The 20971-nt window shown below is 40.0% G+C and overlaps 1 protein-coding gene across 1 annotated transcript in view; it reads left to right on the top strand.

Moving 5' to 3' along the window:
• SYNJ2 (synaptojanin 2) overlaps nt 1–20971 on the top strand; it is a 59818-nt gene that overhangs the window by 21314 nt on the left and 17533 nt on the right. The window contains exons 4-16 of the mRNA XM_009882321.1: nt 519–602; nt 2424–2485; nt 5350–5446; nt 8689–8861; nt 9262–9343; nt 9562–9711; nt 9809–9974; nt 11269–11460; nt 13578–13662; nt 14874–15014; nt 17842–18034; nt 19784–19942; nt 20160–20316. Coding sequence (XP_009880623.1) covers nt 519–602; nt 2424–2485; nt 5350–5446; nt 8689–8861; nt 9262–9343; nt 9562–9711; nt 9809–9974; nt 11269–11460; nt 13578–13662; nt 14874–15014; nt 17842–18034; nt 19784–19942; nt 20160–20316 — 1741 coding nt within the window. The remainder of the gene's footprint in view (nt 1–518; nt 603–2423; nt 2486–5349; nt 5447–8688; nt 8862–9261; nt 9344–9561; nt 9712–9808; nt 9975–11268; nt 11461–13577; nt 13663–14873; nt 15015–17841; nt 18035–19783; nt 19943–20159; nt 20317–20971) is intronic.

Below are 20971 nucleotides of genomic sequence, written 5' to 3'. Positions count from 1 at the left end.
GCTGGTTTCACCGAGATTTATTTGGACACTCCGACAAGGCACAACACGCAATGAAATAAGAAATAGTAAATAAAGCAAGAGATAAGCTTATCCCACACCTGACATTACCCATCATCGGTCACAAGGAGCGATGACATTTTGCACAGTTAAATTTTGTTAGCGAGACAGAGGGAGAGTGTATGGCTGGTCTTCGTGAGTGTCTCCACCAGTAGGACAAATCCGTCTTCGTTGTGGGTGAAAGATTCCTCTCTTCTTGACAGCGGTGATGTTTTAAATTTTCTCATATTTCTGGTGAGTAGTGAATTGAATGTTCTGTGATAACATGAAAGCAAATACGTTGTGCCTTGTTCCACTGCCTGTGAGACTATGGAAAAGTGGCTGAGCAGTAAGTGGATACAGTGAGATACATGGTTTACTTTTTTTACCCTTTGAGTTCAGTGTCTTAAGCTGTCACCTAATGAAGGGGTCACAGACTGGTAGAGCTAACGGCAGAACTTCCCTTTATTTTGTTTTTGCAGACCATTTACTTGGATGATGACATCTCTTCCTTTGTGCAGATCAGAGGTTCTGTTCCACTGTTTTGGGAGCAACCGGGGCTTCAGGTAAACAAATAATCAAAAAGCCTACCTTACTTATCTCTCTTGCTATTTATAATTTAGAAGTTACATAAAATTTAATTGTTTTTTTTAAATGAGCTGCAAAGCTCATTCCATGAAAATGCTGAGCTCTTTCATTTTAGGTTTACTTTGTAGGAAATTTTGCATGTTTAGATAAACAGAACAAAACCAGGCAGATGGCTATAGTTGAGTTTAACATTTTCAAGTGTTTGTGTGCCTTTACAGGAAACTGTTTGTAAGGAACTGTGTCCTAATATCTGAATCTGAAGTTTACAGCAATATCTTTATAACATTTTCAGTTTGATTTGGAACAACCTTTCCTTCTGAAATGCCCAGTTGGCTTGATGATATTGACCTCCACAATAAAATTGGAGTATCTAGGGATACCAGGAGCTATATAAGGAGCACATTACTTTGAAACAAAGTGTAATGTCTGGATGGTGTTTACTAGATTTCAGTCAAAAGGGTGATGATGATCTAATCTGATCTTCTGCGAGGCAGAGATGTAGGGTTCCATCAGGAGATTATTGCATCAAGCCTAGCAGGTTACATATGGTCTGTGACTTAAGGTTTATATACTGTTACAAGCTCAAACAAGAATCGTCCTAGCACACTTTGCATTCTCTTAACAGAGGGATAAGCAACTGGAATGAGTATGGACATATATGCATATGTTAGTAGGGAGAATACTTTATATAACTTATTTTTTAGATACTTTAGAGGGTATTTGATACTTTTTAATCATTAAATCTAGCACCTAGATACCATTCAGAACTACTGGATTTAACGCAAAAGGAAGATGACTAAAAGATCTGTGTTCTCTCTGTTAGCACCATCCAGTGCAATACTTGCTTCTTTTTATAAAGCAGGTCTGCCTGTATGGTTGTGCACACATCCTGCCCATGGCATAGCTGTATCCAGCACTGTAGTTCTGTATGTTATGAAGCCATAGAGCTTTTCCCCCAGTATTTTTGGCTAGTGGGTAGCATCTCTAGATAAAACAAAATTCTCAACTTTTTAGTAGGGACACAGTCTGCTTTTTTGCTTAATCTGGATTAGATTATGCAGCTTTCATTTATGTGGGTGAATCCTCATAACTCTTATTCCTTGGATGTTAGTGTGCTGGCACCAGTGTTAAAGAATTGCAACCAACCTCATGGAAAACAAAGGAAGATGATGAAGTACAGGAAACAACTCATGATCCTATAACCTATAAATAATTAACAGTGTAGTTTTTGGAGAGGAATGAAGCCCTCTGCATACTGTAATAACAGTAGCTAGCATTCAAAAGGAGCTTGAGGCTACTGTTGTTAACATCTGTATTAAAAGTATTGATGGCACAGGATTTCATCCTTCATGTTTTCAAAGGACTGTTCTGATGCTTTTTAGTTTTTGTAAATAATGAAAGAACTCTGGACTCGCAACCCATGGAACTGGCAGCCTTTTCTGCCAAGGGAAGGGCAGGGAGAATGCTGGGCATGCAGCATACTCATGTGAGGCAGTGTGGGATATTTGCTAGAGGAAGCTGGTGAAGGGATGCGATTTGGCCATGAAAAGATGTGTAGGCATCCCTTTGCATAATGATAATTGTGTTTTCACTTGTAATTGTAAATGTTGCTGTCTAATAAAAGCTGTGGCTTTTGTATTAAGGGTATTATGTCTGTGGGTGTGTGGAGTCTGTTGGAGGTGTATGGTGCTGTTAAAGAGATGTTTGTCTCTGAAGGAAAAAGGGAGACATCTAGTGATTTAGGACTCTAGCAATTTAAGAAGTTATTTCTCTCTTTTCTTTCCAATATTTTAATTTAGGTGGGTTCTTATCATCTAAGGCTTAACAGAGGTCTGGAAGCTAATGCTCCTGCCTTTGACAGGTAAGCTTCATTCTGCTTTGGCAATAACACAGCAGCCTGGCATTTAACCAAGATTCCACAACTTTGTGCCTTCCTAGTAAATCCTGGGAGATGTGAAACATCTTTCAGGTGATGTAGCCGGTCCCCAAGGTGTTGTGGATTATTAAGTGCATTTTCCTTTCTGTTTTCAATGGTCATTGAATTAATTTGGTCTCCTGGCTTGTTTCTGTAAAAGCTAAGAAATACTGAGTAGTATGTAATAGGAAAGTCTGCGTGACCCTTTGTGAGCCAACAAATGTGAATTTACGCTTCAGGTACACAGTACGTGTGTTCTTTACCAGTGCAACCCAGGTAATTAAAAAGTCCAATCTGGATTTGTTTTTCTCCTCATTGTTTTACCGCTATACAGAAACAACAGTGTGTTATTCTATGATCAGTGTTGTATGATGCTGTCAGGCTGATGCTTTTCTACTTTACCCAAAGACTGGCTTGTAAACCTTTTTAAACCATTATACTCTGCTTGTGAGCTGGAAACTGTAAAAAAAGCCATACGTTAGCTTGATTCCTTTGAATGTCTGCCTATGAAGTGCTATCCTTTAAGGGCAAACTTCCATGGACATCAGTGGGAACATTGCCTGAAAAGGACATGAAAGATTTGGCCTGTGGGAAATTTTCAACTTGTAAGTGCCAGGCCATGTGATTAATTTCTGATTCTGATTTCTGATTCTAATTAATTGATTTGGTTTTGGCAAGTCAGAATTCATGTTGATTTTGGGTAAGGCCTCTTAATTCCTTGATTTCATTTACTACAACTGTTAGCAAACATGACATTAGTGACTGTTAATAGTTTGGCAGCACTGAAGACCCCAAACAGGTATTAGAATCTAAAGGGACCATGCACCATAGCAGTCCCTGCTCTGGAGGGCCTTAGCCTATATTCTTCAAGGTTTTTAAGGCTCTTAAATCCCACTGAATTCAAATGCCTTTGAGACTTGTAATCTTGTGGTCATCTGGTTCCATGATAACTTGCCCTGCCAGTGTCCCTGAAGCTCCATCTAGAGGTTTGCATTCCACAGCAGAGACAATTTGTGTAAGAAGAAATCAATAACTTATTCAGCATCCTCTTGTGCTGCCCAAGAAATTGAGAATACTTTAGCAAGGAACAACTTCGTAACACCATTTAGCTCAGAGAACCTTTTCTTTCTGACCCTGCTGCAACTGGTGAATAGCTTTCTTGTAAGAAACATGAATATGAGGATCAACTTGCACTATTCCTTCTTTCCCTTGTGCACAGTAAAGCCTTTAGGTTAGATGAAGTTAGGGATCTCTGTGCTTACAGATCTGCAAAAGACAGTCCTTTGAAAATGGGCAAGGAATAAGCAACTGCTTATGTGGAAAGGGACACTGGAACTTAACAACTTGCTACAGCTTTTCTGAGAGTGTTAGAGTGGATTTAGCCTGTTACATTTTCCCATCTGATAGGTTAATGTGTTGAGAAGGCACTGTGAGAAGTGAATGGTGATCTTATTAGTGGATTTTTTTCCACCCCTCTCCCTGAGAAATCCTTGGGAAGCTCTGCTTATAGTATTCAACCAGGTGACCTGAGCTTCAGCAGTTTTGTTGGAGGGAAGTAACATTGGCAGAGAAATAGAATCTTGATGCTGGGATCAGAGGGGTGCAAATGTATGGGAAGAGTTGGTGGACAGAGAACTAGTTGCAGAATCAGGAATATAAATAGCACCAGAAAATATATTTAGCCATGTTTCTTGAAGGCCATGCTGATAACTTTTTCTTTCTTTTCTCCACTTCCATGGGTTTCTGTGTGGCTTATTTCTGGTTATAGGATTTAAAGGTGCATGCCAGAAGATGTGTGCTTGCTGTTTTTCTGACACTTTGCTGTTGCATGTTGCTTTGCAGGGTGTAATAGCTTTTCATTTGTGTAAGTGTTTATTTTGTTTTTCTTGTCTGTTTCTATCCAGCTTCCTCTTAAGTACTACTACAGTGTTGTTAATACATGATGGAAGATGGCTTTAAGATCTAGTTGTTTCTTGATGAGCCAGCACAGCTCCTGTAGCACACACATGCCAACTTGAAAAAAAAAATGAGGGAGAATGGGTGCCTCTGCATCTGGCTAAAAGCTCTCGACTTGAGAGTCCCTAAACATCAGGCTTTGAGAGATTGGGGATATATGCCAAAGAAAATACCACTTTGTACTTGTCCTATTTTGTGTTTTTCCTGAAGAATCTAGGCTAGGCCACTTGGCTAAAAGGCCCTTTGGTTTTATCCAGTGCAGCAGTTCTTATGATTACTAACCTTACTGCTTAATTTAATTAAGTTGAGAGTGAATGTCTCGATGAGACTTGAGAGTGAATATCTCAATGAACTCAGAGATGTTTCAACCCTATTGCCTATGACATGTGTTTGTGCCTCTCTGGGCTTGGCGCTGGAGTCCTAGGTCCCATTGCTGCTGCTGCCTCTTTGTAGGCTCAGCCCTGCAAGATGCTGGGCAATTGCTGTTGAAGTGTGAGATGTTTTCCTCTCTTGTTATCTTTCCTATGTAGTTCCCAGGCTGACAGACAAGAGGTGGGAGCATACAAAGGGCAATATCAAAGCTAACAGTGACGTAAAAGATTTGGGGCCTGTTTCCTAACATGCTTCTGTCTTCAATTTCAGTACAACATACTGTGTCCATTAATTGCATACTTTCACCATTTGTATTTTAATAATTGATTACAAGGAAACTGAGGAAGATGTCTGTAGCTTCTGTGGCTGAAACTTTCTGCTGGATTGAACAACCAGTGATCTCTAATTCTATATCTTGAAAAAGGTAGTAGGTAACATAACACGGTTTTATTTAGTAACTGTCATGGTTACTTTTGGTGTAGGCATATGATGCTTCTGAAAGAGCAGTATGGAAAGCAAGTGATCGTTAACCTGTTGGGAAGCAGAGGAGGGGAGGAGGTGCTCAACAGAGCTTTTAAGGTAAAAGCAATTATTTTTTTATTTTTTTTTTTTTTTAAACTGTTGATTTCCGTGGAGCCTCCACGTTCTTCTGTTTCCCTTCTGGCCAAGTAGGAGATGAGTAGCATATCTATTGAAATGATGTTATCTCTTTACTAGATGTTGCATACTGAGAGAATGGTGCTTCATAGTCTCATGGCTTAATTTCCAGCACTGCCTTCCTGCTTATTTCTTCATGCATTTATGCACGTTCTCTTTACCAGACATTTAAAACAATTGCTCTAATTGTCCTAAGAGGAGGATTCATTTACAAAAATGAATCGTGGTCAGCTTTGTCATAGTATGTAGTCACCTGTGCAGTCAGTACTTCATGGGACTGCCAGAACTGCTTGAGGGGCAGGCCATGACCCTGGCTCACTGAGTGTAAGCAAGCTGTCTTGCTTCTTGCTCTGATCTTAATGGGAAATAGGTATCTTGCACTGATTGTGATGGGAATTGGCTGCCTGAGCACCAGATGAACATCTGGTGTATGAAGAGAGAGGTTTTCCTGGCACCTAAATGTCCCTAGGCACAACTAATACCTGAAAGCATCTGGGTTGTGCTTTCAGGATGTCAGGCATTTTAGAATTAAAGCTGTGCTGCATTCTAGTGCAGTATTCTGATGGCCAGATTTTTAAAACTGATGTGTACCTGATACCACAGACTGGCATTGAGTGGGATTTGCAGCAGTGCATAGCTGCCTGAATCTGGCTGGAAGTTAATGGAAGTCTGCCTCCTAAGTGCCTGTTGCTTTAGAAATCTCACGTAGATACCTTGGAGTTTATCTTCCTAAAAATAATACGAAGAGTGGTTTAAGTACACACCTGTAGTAAGTGTTATGTATTTATTATTGGTAAAGAATGATACAACAGTTCTGAGTTCAAATGTTTAGTGTGTGAAACTAAGCAAAATGAAAATTGTGGTTAAATAATAGTTCCTGATTTGTTTCTCTCTATGTTGGAATAATGTACTCAAGACAAAGAGTGTCTCTGAGGTTTTTGGCAGTTTTCCTGTGTGACCATTTCCTCTTCCTCCAAAAGAGCTGGGGAGGACTATCAGCTTTCACAGTGGAAAGTGACAAAGTAAAAGTCTCCCCGTATACAGAATATGGACAAAGAAAGTGGTTATGACTAAAGCTTGCAAGGCAATGAGGAAAGTACAGAAGTGAAGTCTGGTCCTAGCTTCTGTTCTCAACTTCTTCCTGAATTTCTGCATTACACAGATAAGCCTCTAAAATCTCTCGATTTCCTTATCTTTAAAAAAAAAATATCTTTTTGTGGTTTATTTTGCAAAAAACATTGAAATTTACGGGTAAGATGGTCACTTGAAAAATGCTCAAATAACTTTTATGAGGATACAAATCTGACTTTTCTTGGTAATTTAATACTGATATTTTATCAAACACTCACATTCTTGAAGACAGTGTTCTGGACAGTATCATACAAACAGAGATTAAGTCAGAAACGGCATCTCTAGAATAAAGACCTTGTATTCATTCATTTTAAATAAAGATCTGATTAAATTGTTAAACTTTATTGATGTTTAAAAATAAATAAATTATGAAAGCACTCTGTGAGCTGGAAGAGTTTAGACTGACAGCACTGGAAACTGAAGTTTTGAATGCCATTCAAAACAACTACCTCTTGATCTTTTCTTTGCCTTTTTGTTTTAATAATAGATGTTTGGAAAGAATATATAGTTAGTTTTTACTTTGATTTTAAAGGGCTTGAATTAAAAATAAAGTAATTTGTAGCAGAATGATTAGGAATGAAAACTTTTCTCCTTTTTTGTCATTAGTTTGTTTCTTTGTTTCTACATCTTCCTTTGCTCGTATTCCTTTCTCTTCTCCCAGCTCTTGCTGCAGTCTCTGTAATTCTTATCAGAGTTAGTTCAAAATATTCTTGTAATAACTGCTGCTGGGTTCCTTTGGTCAGAATGTCACTGCTACCATTTGTTTATGCAACAGGAACAACTGAAGAATTGTAAATGGCCAACTTAACATCAGCTGTTCCTAGACCAAAAATCGTTACTGTTCCTAGTAATGCTGTTCCTCATAAGCATCCCCTGTAACAGATGTAATTATGCTTACAGTAAAAGCAGTGCTGCAGTGTAGAGTTACGAATGCTCTGTCAATGATTTACACGGAGGCAGTGAGTAAATGTCATCCTCAAGTGCATTACTACTGCCAGCAGCTGTAAAGGCAAGTCGAGGTGTCAACAACAGAGAAGCGGATACCAAGTCTTTTGGCTTTTGTAACAGTGTAATGAAATATATTTTCTCTCCAAACACCATGCAATGCCTTTAAATTTGTTTCTGTGGGGAAGGCTTAATGGCTTACTTGATACAATTATACTGGTGAAACTGCTGTGCATACGCTTTTAATGTAATATCAGAATTGTTTTGCTCAGTTTGTATCACAATCTAAGTGGAGAAAAGCATCCGTCTCTTGGGATGAGAATGTGCAGGAGGGAAGGGAATAGGCAAAGGCTTGCATAGTTAGTGTTAATATAACTGTTCACTCTGGGTTTGTTGTGGAGAGCAGGATGTATTATTGTCGTATCTGTTACAGATACCTTAATGAAATTTGTGGCGATTACAGAAATGCATGTGAGGTCATGGAAATTGGAGATGAAATAATTAAGCTCTTTGTGCCTCTTCTTTCACTTTTGTGGTTTACCACAAACATTTTATAGTATATTTCCTGGGACATAATTTCTTTCTTACTTCTTCCCCAGGCAACCCCTACCTAAATTTAGGGCCATGTTTTCCCATGTCTTGGCGTGTCAGGAATGGTTAAAAAATATACCCGTGCACTGTTATGCTCTTCTACCTGAAGCAGCTCTGGATACCCTTCCCATCAGGGTTCTGGTCCTGAGCTGGCCCAGAGGTCCTGGTCCCCTCACCTGCAGAGGGAGCAGCCCACTGCTGCAGGGCTGCCACTCGCCAAAGCGCAGACAGCAGCAATTTTAAGGTATACTTAGCAGTTACAGTTTGAGTTCCCCTGCAGAAAAATCGAGGTCTAACAACCCAATGTACTTTTGGAAAGAAAACAATGAGTGAACTTCTGTTCCTTTTTTCATGTCTGGGCTTTCAAAATTCTCTGTGAAGTTCTCAGTATTAAAACCGTGATAAACAGTCAAAGTCTAGTAATGACAAATGCACGCTGGTATCAATCCTTACACTGTGGCTTAAGCAGGATTTGGTTTCTTTCTTTCTCTAAACAGAAACTGCTATGGGCCTCTTCCCATGCAGAAGACACTCCCATGATAAACTTTGACTACCACCAATTAGCAAAAGGTGGGAAAACTGAGAAACTGGAAAATTTGCTGGGGCCTCAGCTGAAGTTGCACTGGGAGGAATTTGGAGTCTTCGCAAAGGGCGAGAATGTAAGTCCACGGTGAGTGTCCCTGTCCCAGCGTAGCCAGGCACTACCTGTCCTGGCCTTCCAAGGTTTCTTGCTGTATTTGGACCATAAGTGTAAATGATCATCTTGAAATACAATTTTGAGACAAAGTGTAGTCTTGGTGCTAAATAGATTATTTGGCTTAACTGCATCTCCATTGTTTAGAATCTGCAAAAATGCCAGTGCGGGGATTTGCTAATACAGTGTTGCAGATGTAGTCAAGTAATTAGATATGTTAATAGAATACATTGTGCACAGTGTGCTTGCACTGTCAAGATGTGGGTGGGTATATTCAGGCTGAACATTTGATGATCTTATTCAATCAACTCATGATTAGAAGCTATTTTAAAATACACCTTTTTTTCCTCCCTCCTCTTGTGTTTGATTACTAAAGTCTGCAGACAGGTACTTTTCGAATGAATTGTTTGGACTGCCTGGATCGCACTAATAGTGTACAGTCCTTCATTGCACTGGAGGTGAGTATGTCAGAGGACCTTTCGTGGGTGTCTGTACTGCATACATTGTCTGTTGCACGGGAAATCCAGGAAAGAGGGCATAAGCCTCAGTTATACAAATCTGTCTTGCCAGCTCTATGATACACAATGGTGGTGGCTGGATAAACTGAAGATAAAAAGCAAAACCACATTCAACAACAGTGGTGGTGGTGTTTTTTCTCTTTCTGCACCTAATCCAGATCCTGCTCACTCAATTAGAGAGCCTTGGGTTGAACTCTAAATCTATAATTGAGCGCTTCGTGGAATCCTACAAAGTGATGTGGACTCTCAATGGTCATAATCTGAGCAGAGTATTTACTGGCAGTCGTGCCCTTGAGGGGAAGCACAAGGTAAAGAAAAATGGCAAAACTGTTTATTCACAAATAAAGAAAGATGTCCAATTTACTCTTCAGTGTCACTTGCACTGATGATTCCTGTCTGATGTAGGTTGGGAAGCTCAAGGATGGTGCCCGCTCTGTCTCTCGCACCATTCAGTCAAATTTCTTCGATGCAGTAAAGCAGGAAGCCATCGAGTTGCTGCTCATGGGTGACTTTTTCAGTGAGGAATATGCAGACAAGGGCAAGATGCTCATGGACCACACTGCACTGCTGGGTGAGGCCAGCATAAATCCTTCACTCTTCCTTTGTGTCTGTTTTTAGCTGTCAGATATAAGCAATTGCACCCTTTTAAAAAAATCAATAAATAAGCTACTTTTGCACAAATCTATTGTTTAAAACATTGCTTTCAAGTGACCATAGCACAACTCTTTGTGTTTTAATTCCACTGTGCTTATTTCTCATGTTTTGTTTTGGACTTCTGAGAATGTTTGTCTGCTCTTTGATGATAATCTCCTCTGACAGTTTAGAGGAGTTGGACCAGAGCGAAAGATTTTAGGGCTATATTCCCAGTCTGGTCCTGTCTGAGTTTGTTTTGAGGAGGTCTCTTGAGCTTAGATTTTTTTATCTCCATATTTTTGACACAGCAGTTAAAAGCAGCTTGCACATGCTTTTAGCCATTTGGATCTTTAAAGGCATATTATGTTGTCATGTCAGTTAATTCCCTGTTTTACTCCAGGGCACTGGTAGTCTGCAACATAGACACATTTGTTTGCACCCATCTAGAGTAAAGCAATTTACCTCTCTCTGAGAAGGTACTTGTGTGCAAAATACAGGATAATTGCACCCACAAGCAGTATTAGGTGGTCAGTTTGCTCCAGAGAACTACTGGATTTTAATAGGGTCGACGTGAACCTTTCAGGGCCACTTCAATCCTGGGGCTGTTTCCTGATTTGGACCACAAGGAAAATATAGATAGCTTCTCTATGCCTGACTGCCAATGCAAATCAGGTAGTTACAGATTAAGGTTACCTCAGTTGCTCACACAAAAGGAGCACACTGCTAATCTTCTATACTCATCAAAAATAAGTGAATATAGCAGTTTCCTGTGAGGAGTTCTGACCAGGCTAGAGAGCCATCACAGTGCTAGTTTTGGACTGATGTGAGACTCTGTGCTGCTCTCTGCCTTTCCCTCCACACTCTAAACTTCTTAGGGCTTCAGTTTGAGTCATAACTTGTGACATGCTTGGTCACTCTAGGCTAAACTGAAAAGATTAAGGGAGAAAAAAGAATTTGCTTATTACTTGAAGAAGTGAAGGAAAACGTATGCTGAAAGTGAGCGATTTCACAAGCTTTCCAAGGGTGCCTGCTTTCTGGAAGAGAAATTGTTTACGTCAACCCCAGTTATCTTGTAGTTATTGCCACTGACATTGGAATTATTCTTTAGCTTTTGTGTTGTTGCTGTTAGGGTAATGTCATTATTTCAGTGACTGTTGCTGCTGTCTGTATCCTTCTCTCCTTTTACTGCACATTCTTCTTTTACGCACTCTCTTTCTTCTCTCTTCCGTCAGTAACTCCAAGTATTTTGAAGGCCATGTCAGAACGTCAGTTTGAATTCACAAGCTTCAAGCGTGTTCGTGTTGCCACGGGAACCTGGAACGTGAATGGGGGGAAGCAATTTCGAAGCAACATCCTTGGTACCAGCGAGCTGACAGACTGGCTGCTGGATTCTCCCAAGCTGTCTGGAGTTTCTGAATTTCAGGGTAAGGCTTCACAGTCAAAACATGTAAACAATATTTGCTGGCATTTCTACAGGCAGTGAGTTGGGACACAAGATTTGACCAGCTGTTTCTTTCAAAGGCAGTGGAGGGCATTTTCTGTCAGTTCTTAGGGCTGTATTCAGCTCCATGTAGACTTACTCTGCCTCCCTGCTGCAGTGGAATGGTATGTGAAGGGCTCCCAGCAGTCAGAGCAACTCCTGAGTCTATACCATGTGACTGTTTTGAACCTTCAGCAGGTCAAAATTCAGAAGTCTCTTTCACGCCATCATGGGGTGTATCTGCCTATTCTGCATCCCATATTTCATTTTCTTCTTCCATATCTGTGTTCTCTGTTCTTCATTGTGAGCAGAAGTTACATGCTTAGGTGCCTCCAGAATGTCTCCTTGGTCTTTATCTGAAGCTAAACATATGTGTACAGTCTGGACTCTGAGATTGTCTGGAAATGTTACTATCAAAGCCTTCAGAAAAAAATATTTATTTCATTGAAGGCAATTTCCTTTTTTTCAGCAGTATGGAAAGCTCTTGTGCTTGTGGCTTGCTTAAATTGGCTGTTGAATTTCTTATTTACAAGGCAAAGTCAGGTATTGTAATAGATTTCCAAATTTTATTAAGGAAAATGAAAAGTCAATGTTCTGTCATTTAAAAATTGAGTGGTTGTAAACTATGGCAAAACCTGTGCTTTTGTTGTTACAGTGGAATGTTTAGCTTCCTGCAGGCATCACAGGGATAGTCCTGTGCCTAACCTTGAAGCTCAGGAATTCATTCCTCAAATCCTTGGCTGCTTATACAAGTTGTCTTGTTTGAACCCTTAGTGCTTGAGCGCGTGGATATATGATTAGGTGCAGACCACTGTACTCTGAGCAGCTTAGGTGGGTGATTGGTCCAGTCTGTTTCAGAAACAGTTCAGATGTGTTAGCACATGACTATGCCCATGATATTAATATTTGTTGAGAGCCTGTCATGTGCTAGCCTTGCCAGGCCTTCCCCTGAGAGAATCAGAGGAGCAGGACTACATGCTACAGGCAACTGTAACATGATAAGCAGCTTCTGGAAGAGAGCTGAGTTACATGAATGGGCAGAGCTAGGGTACAACCATGCAGATGTCTGTTCGTGGTAATGTCAGTGCAGTACCTACACAAATAAGTAAGTGTCGAAAGACAAATATCCAAAATTATTAATGGGAAATACACATGCGATAGTGCCTGTCATGTTAAGCCAGTAAAGGAGGCTAGCTGTCATGTGCTGTTTTCACCCTTGTGCCTACAGAGAGTTGCTGCATATTTTACTTTTCTGTTCTTATTTTCTGAGGCAGATCTGATTTAGGTTCCTATGGTTGTCTGCTATTTAGGTCCTCATGTGGAATTAAGTTACTGTTACCTTGGCCGTATGACAGGTTTTTTAAAAAAATAAAATCCCTTTAGGCAATGGACAGACCTGATGGGTCAATAGATATGCCTCACACAATTACATGAGAGCATTTGATCTTCGGTGTTTTACCAGGGTAATATCCATAGGCCTGGGCCAGGGAAGGGAGAGTCATGGTGCTCTAACCTTAAGTGCAGGTGATCTCAGAAGGACTCGGACGAAAGAAGATAAGAAGAAACCTTAAAGGCTTCCCTAAACTAGTAGATAAATTTACTGAAGGCATTGAGGTGGAAGTGAAATACCGGTGTGTGGACAGTAAGTTCAGTTACATGGGAATCAGTGTTGGAAAGGAAAAGTGTGTTTGGTAAAATGAGAAGTGGGTGAAAGATGGTGGGTAGTGAGATTTCGTAGCTTTAGTGATGAGTGGGGTGCAGGAGAGAGAACATTGAATATTTTCTCATCTTAACATTGCTACAATATAGTGCTCTATTCTGAACTGCTTCCTGCAAGAGAGCTGGAGACCAACTGGTGGGAGAAAAGCAGGAAAAAAATTCAGAGGAACTGCAGGGGTTGTTTTGTGAGATTAGATTAAAGGAGATATGAATATGTATAGCTTGGCAGGGGGCACACAAGATAGAACGACAGAAATGATCTCTGACAGAAATTAGAAAACAAGTTGTTAGTAGAAACAACAAAATAGTAACTCTTGTATGACTTTTCCCTCTTGCCAACAGATGATGAGAACTGCCCTCCTGACATATTTGCAGTGGGATTTGAAGAGATGGTTGAATTAAGTGCAGGGAATATTGTGAATGCCAGGTAGGTAAAAAAAAAAAAAACACCACAAAATAACAAAAAAACACAACCCACAACTCAAAACAGAAAAACCCCAACCCCAAAAGCGCACCCTCTCCCCTAAAGGAACCAGCCAAACAAAAGCCTCCAGAGTTGTTCTTTTTTATGGGCAGACATATAGAATACTTCTTTCCGAGTCTGTTGCTTGTAATCATAGCTGGGAATATGTTTGCCATTAACAAATGGCACTGTGATGGTGTTGAAACTGTTGTTTCTCTGTGAACTTCTGTACAGCAGAATACACTGTGTTTTCTAAGTCTCTTAAGTCTTTATGTTGGCAGAGTAGAATTCTGATGGTTGATATCGATTTAACACTTAAATCCTCTCTGATGTTGGAAAAAAATGTGCTCAGTGACTTACAAACATAATTGTCATTCATGTGGGAATTCTAAAATGAACGCAATGTCCTGTGGCTAATTGTATTTGTGAAAATTATGGCTAGAGAAGGAGTTAAAGGCAAAGCTTGAGCTTGGCATGTCAGCATGTACAGTAGGCCGTGGTGTATACCAATCCTTTTGAATCTGAATCGAGGTGGAACCCTGAAGGTAATGTTTCCAATACTGATTCATCAGGCTGACCAGTTAGTTGTCTGTTTCGGGAATGACGAGTTACAGCAGTGTGTAGCATGGCTGCGGGCTGGTGGTATATCTGTATGTATCAGTTGACTTTTGAGATAAGAAAAAGCTAGGTCTGCAGAAGCAAAGGTATATGCACCCACCCACAAACCTTCAGCTAAGAACAGCCAACAGCTGTGAGTAGCCAGTCATCTCCCAGTCAGAGAAGATCCAGAGATCTTCTCTTCACTGTGAACACAAGTTGTAAGACTGATGTGGATTTTTGTTCTTATGGTTATGATTACTACAATCAGCTTCCAGTTATCCCCAGTGAATGGGGGTATCGAACATCATGTGAGCACGGATTTTTCTAAGCACAGTAGACAAAATCCTGCTCGCTTCCAGAAGTAGGATTTGTGCGCTGTGCTTGGGTCCATTGACCCTGCCAACTCTGGGCTGGCTCACAAGGAGGTATTATCTGTCTCTGCCATGCATGCTACAGCACTTCAGTGCTGCAGCCTAATGGGATGTCTGTAAACCTAAGGCACAGTTAATATGCTCATTTTATCGACTGTATGTGGTTTGTTTTGATTCCATTAAATGATTTTATGTTTGTTCCAGTACGACGAATAGAAAAATGTGGGGAGAGCAGCTTCAAAAAGCTATTTCCAGGACTCATCGCTACATTCAGCTGACATCAGCACAACTTGTTGGTGTTTGTCTTTTCATCTTTGTACGACCATATCATGTCCCTTTCATCAGGTAAAAAAAACCCATAAAACAAAAACAAAACAAAAGAACCCCAACCTTTGTCTTCAGTAACATCTACTGTTGGAATGTGGCCAGAGAGGGTCAGAGTGATTTTTCACCTTGGTGGGAATCATGCAAACCTGGATTCCAGTCTCTGCTCGATATGGGAGAGAGGCGTGTTTCCAGGCAGCAATAGTCTGGAGTCCATCCTTCATCCTGGCACAGGCCAGGCAGCTCCAATATCTTCTTCCAGTTCAGCTGAGAAGCCGGGCATGCTCCAGGTGGGCAGTTAGGGTGTAGCGCCTTGGGTGCTGTCTTTCTGGAAAAGGAATGACCTGAGCTAGTAAGTTCAAGAGTGTTTGGAGCACCAAGTGAAGGCAAGTGCCTGCATCTGCCTGAAGAGCGTGTTTTACCTTCTAACTGTCTCCTTAGTGTTTCCGTATGGAAATGGTGCTGGCTCCAGATGTGAAAAGAATGGTTGAAAAGGTGGAAAGGGGAGTGGGAGAAAGAGAGCTAATTTTGCCCTCTGACATTTTATAGAATTGAGAGCTATAAGGGACCATGAAGTGTTTGTCTCTCCCAGATGTCATAAGAACCAGAACTATGTGCCTAGTCGGGAGGGTGCAGCGCTGTGTGTCCTCAGCTTACAAGCACTGATGTCCCTGGAGACTGACCAAACTCCTCTTGCCCCAAGAAGATTACCAAGCCACAGGGATATATCTGCATTAAAATGCCTTTGCTGTGGGCAAGAATTATGCAGGCTAAGTGTAAATGGGTAGGATATGAATAATTAGCCAAAACTATCTTTGGGTATCTGTCTGACATTAAAGTCTAGAGTGATCCAGACAGTGCCCTTTACCCCATATTAGGGACACTGATTGGCCACTGCATTTTGTGATTAAAATATCAAAAGCTTCTTCTTTCTTCCCCCTGATCTCATATCTACTGAGAAGATCAGCGCAGAGTTTGTGCAACGTCAAGTGCTGTAGGCTAGGCAGAGTAATGCAATCCAGGTAACCCTGATGGTCTTGAATTGCTGCCTTCCCAGTAATCTTTCTTCAACATGATTTTAAAAAATTACGTATTGTTGCTGGTACAAAGCAGTCCAGAGGAGAAGTGTTTGTATCAGTTTTTGACTTTTCACCTGGTTTACAAGAAGTCGGGGTAATCCAGCAGGAGTGCATGGTTTAAATAAAAATCAGAAACAGAACTGCACAGTGGCTCTGTTACAGCTGTCATCTGCTAGGAATTGGATGTAGCCCTTTGAAACTCAAGTGAAAAAGGGAAGGGTTTGATTTTAGTGACCAAGTTTCATCATTTAATGCTAATGTGCAGCTACATGTTATGTGAGCGTAAGCAAACCTAACCTGTATGCTTGTGTAGTTTTTCCCATGTCTACAAAAGGAAAATAAAAATGATCAGAAGTGCAAAAAAAGGCTTCTGTGCTTACAGAGATTGAAGAGATTAGAACAGAAGTTAGAGAACAGAGAAATAAAATGAGAGAATAGTTGAAGCTTATACAGCACTGAAAGGATTGATGAAATACAAGCAGTTGAATATACAGTGGGTTATCTCAACATAACCTTTGCCATGCATGCAAGTCAGATAAATATCAGTCAGCAGTTGGGTACGCAGGCAGCAGGAAGGGAGAACTCATTAGAGTGAAACACGTGCTTTTTTCGGAGTGCTTAAAATCCATCTTTTCATAGAAAACATTGATGGTCCTCTTTTGCCTCCCTGAGGGTGTCTTCTGGTGGTTTTCTGCAGTCAGAAAAAGAGCGGAAAATAAAGAGGGAGAAAAAAGATAGAAAAGATATGGGGGCAAAGAGAGAAGAAGATGGAGGGGGGGAGGGAAAAAGAGCCTGTAACATTTTGCATCATTCAGATCATGAATGCCTGACAATAGCTCAAATAGGCCTTCGTGGTTTTCTGCCTGCCCCTTGCTTAAAGCCAGTAATATTCTAGTGCAGATCTGCTTGTCTTCTACCTGGAAAGTAAAATTTTCTCACTGGGAAGGACATGCATGGTGCTGGGGTTGGTTACAACAGTGATCTCATCATTTGCTTATTTGATCAGACAGGCATGCTTTAGTCTCAGAGTAGACTGATTATCTGGGAGAAATTATCCTGCGAGCAGGTGGTCAGCTTTGCCAAGTCATCTTTTTGTAGTAAAGTGTATGCTAAGTATGACATTGAAATACTGTGTAATTAACAACATGGAGGCCCTAAGCAATTTGTCATCAGTACAGAACTCATTTTAAGAGTTAGGTATAAATAGTGTATCCAGTAGTCACTGATTTTATTGCATCTGATTTAACAAATCATAGGTTATGATCTGTTGCTCTTTAATTGACTGAAAAATCTGACCTCAACTGTGAGATTTGGTTTCAACACATAGTAATGCTAATTAAATTGTTAACTGCCTGAGAAGCAGATCCCATATGTTCAAAAGTAAAAGGAAACATAATAGTAAAATTAATCATTGTCCCTATTTTAAAGATCATGGTAGAGGTAAACTTGAAAAGTGTATTCTGTAGAAATTCCCAATATTTCAGAAATAATGTCCCTTCCAAACAATACAGCAAGATGAGAAGAGGAGGAAAATACTTTCAAATAGTTTTATTTCTATAGTATTGTATTGTACTTAATTTGAAACTTAAGTACATGAACATTGTCAAGAAACTTTGCACCCTAAAAGATAGTGCCTAAAAGCAGCAAGCTTTCTGGATGGAAGAAGACATGGTGTTGTAAACTGGCTTTTCCTTTATGTTGCAAAGTTAATTGAATGTTTGTCCCTGCAGCCCTTTACTCTATTCTCTATTATTTTTTTTTTAATATAGGGATGTAGCAATAGACACCGTGAAGACAGGAATGGGAGGAAAAGCTGGAAACAAAGGAGCAGTGAGCATTCGTTTTCAGTTCTATAGTACCAGTTTCTGCTTTATATGCAGTCACTTAACTGCTGGGCAGACTCAGGTGAAAGAAAGGAATGAAGATTATAAAGAAATCACACAGAAACTCAGCTTCCCAATGGTAAGTGTAGGTGTATGTCTGATAAAACCATTGGAGATACAGGCTGTATCTTTACATTATGAAAGCTGTTCTCGGGCTGTCTTTGAGGACAGGTCATCAAAAAAAGTCGTCTCAGTGCCATGGAGAATGGCCATGAAAGAAGATGGTAAAGAAAATGTGAAAAAATAAAAAGGAAGCGTTTTTCACAGGATACCAGATACTACCCAGTATAGCACTTGCTTTACAGAAGTTATATGCCTTTCAAAAAAAATATAGTTGCTACAGTGCTTGAAAAGTCCTCGCCTTTGAGAAGTTTTCAAGTCGATCTTTCAGAACAGTGCAATTTAACTGACAAATCTGTAAGGTCTCATGGATAAGATCTAGGTGACTGGTGTTAGAGCTGGAGAGTATAATATTGATAACTCTTGCTGGCATTTGTTAGTAAGGGTTCCTAAAAGACCATCCGTTCCACTCAGTACATCAGTGCTTTAGTTGCGCCTGCTTGGGTACGATATATCAGTTTTTGGTCATTGATATGGTACTTTCTGTTCCCTTCATTTTGTCCTCATCAGTGTGTCACTGTCAAGGAACTGCTGGCTTTTCTGAGTGTGGCAAGTAGGCACTACTGGTCTGTATTAATAACTTTTCCCCTAGAACGTGTCAAATCAATCACCCTAGTGTTTTATTTCACACTTGTCTCCTTAGGCCAGTAGATAACCCGTGGGATTCGGTAGCAGCGCTTCTTTGCTTCCCTTAGTGTTGCTTTAGTTTCCACAATGGTTTCTTTCTCAGACTTCTCTGGTGAAGTCCTAAACCAGGGGGGGAACGGACCAGTTTGTGTATTCTGGTTAGTCAGCAAAAAATGGCATTGAGGTTGCAAAGCATGAAATTTTAACTCCCTGTTGTTTGCAAGGTTTAGAGGCTTGGCACATGCAGCATATCAATCAGTTGTTTTATGTAAGAGCTAATACTGACAGTCTGGGTGTCCTGCATAGAATATCTGTTCCAAATGGCCATAAAGTTGTGCTTGTGGTAGTTTTTCCTTCTAATACCTCGTTAACTATTTTATGTCCTTTACATTTACAATACCTAAATGTCCCTTGTGTGTATACTACATATAAAGAGTGCCCTCTAGTGCTGTGACAGTCACAGCTCTGGAACATATCCTATACAAATCTCTGGGTTTTAGAGGTTTATAGCTTAACTGAATTAAGAAAAACAACCAAACAAAAAACCAGCAGACTGGTTAGAGGATAGGATGTTCAACTTAGAACTGGAGTGAATTTTCATTGACGTTTTATTTCAATACATTTACAAAACTATAACCTGCACATAAGATCAAATTTGGAGCTTGTTCTTACTCGGGACCTTTGTTGCTGAATGTGCCTCAGTATAAGAAGCACATTTTGTGTTATATTTAGAGTATGTAAATACATGTGTGTGAAATGTGTTAGGGAAACAAACATATATTTTTAATATTTATGGTAACCAAATTGTGAATATAAAGCTGGGGTCCCAGCTTACACGTAACTTCAGGTAACAGGGGTCAGAGTCTGACACTCTTGTTTACAAAATTCAGCTCAGAGGGATGCAAAATACAGTGAAAGAACCATTCAATTTTAGCACAAGTTGGATTTTAACAAGTAGAATGTGGCAAGTAGGTCTGGTATTTAGTAATTCAGAGAGACTGAGTTGTGCATTTCAGTGCATTTAAAAGGTGTTTTCATGAATATGGTTTAATGTTAACAGTATTCTGTACCTCTAAACTAGGGGCGGAGCGTGTTCTCACATGACTATGTCTTCTGGTGCGGTGATTTTAACTACCGCATTGATCTAACATATGAGGAAGTCTTTTATTTTCTCAAACGTCAAGATTGGAAGACGCTTTTGGAATTTGATCAACTACAACAGCAAAAATCCAGTGGAAAGGTAAGGCAGTGTGTCATTTTCTTGAATGCCTGCATGTTGGCTTGGTATAATTCCTTGAGAGAGTGAAAAAGTTGCATTTTCAGATCTGTATTTGTAGTACATGAGTGTAGAAATCTGTTTGAAAATCAGTGTTGTTTTTTTGCAAGAAAGTTGATATGTCACAATGGCACCTACCTCTTCTGTAACTTAATCAAAGAGATGGTATTTCTTTTCATAGATTTTTAAAGACTTCCATGAAGGGACTATTAATTTTGGACCAACATATAAATACGATGTTGGCTCAGAGGCTTATGATACAAGTGATAAGTGCAGAACCCCAGCTTGGACTGACAGAGTGCTTTGGTGGAGAAAGAAACTGCCTTTTGAAAAAACAGGTGCGTAGGGTCTTTCCTCCTTCTTTATCTGAAAGTTGTTTTAGATTTCATCCAGAACCCACATGAGGGGTTTTAATCTAGTGAATGGTGAGGAAGGGTGTTGGTGAGTTACGGGCTGAGAGCTGTACTGTAGGCTTAGTCAAATTGCAGTGGCTTTACTCAAGCTGAAGTTCTTTTGGCTGCACTGGAATAACTCACAGAGATAGAGCGAGCAATTTCTTCTTGAGCATGTGAAGAAAGACTTTGTGCTACAGATTAAAAAAGTGCTGGGAGCTCGCTGAGGAACTGAAAACAGTCCAGCTATAGCAATCTAGAAATTATTCTGTTGCTTTTCAACAGAATCTTTAGTCCACATAAAGTTCCCGTGTTATAATGGCTAGATGGTTATACCTGTTGTCCTCAGTAGATGTATAAGCACTTCTCTGTAGTTACTTCTGCCTAGGTAGTTCTTAGGAATATTTCTAGTAGTATCTGGAATTGGGGGAGATTTCAATAATTAGGGCTTATAAAGTATTTTGAGATCATGAGGGGCCAGCAAAACAGAAGGGCTATTTTCACTTGTTATTCAAAAGTTACAATAACAAAATAACAAGTATTTCTTTGTGTATCCAGAGTCAGTTTACATAACCATTCTGTCAGTCTGCAGGTACATCTA

This window comes from Charadrius vociferus, unplaced genomic scaffold (assembly GCF_000708025.1).
Source record: "Charadrius vociferus isolate BGI_N301 unplaced genomic scaffold, ASM70802v2 scaffold13, whole genome shotgun sequence".
Taxonomy (NCBI): Eukaryota; Metazoa; Chordata; class Aves; order Charadriiformes; family Charadriidae; genus Charadrius; species Charadrius vociferus.
Note: the sequence above shows the minus strand (reverse complement) of the source record. Positions and strands in the feature narration are given on the sequence as shown.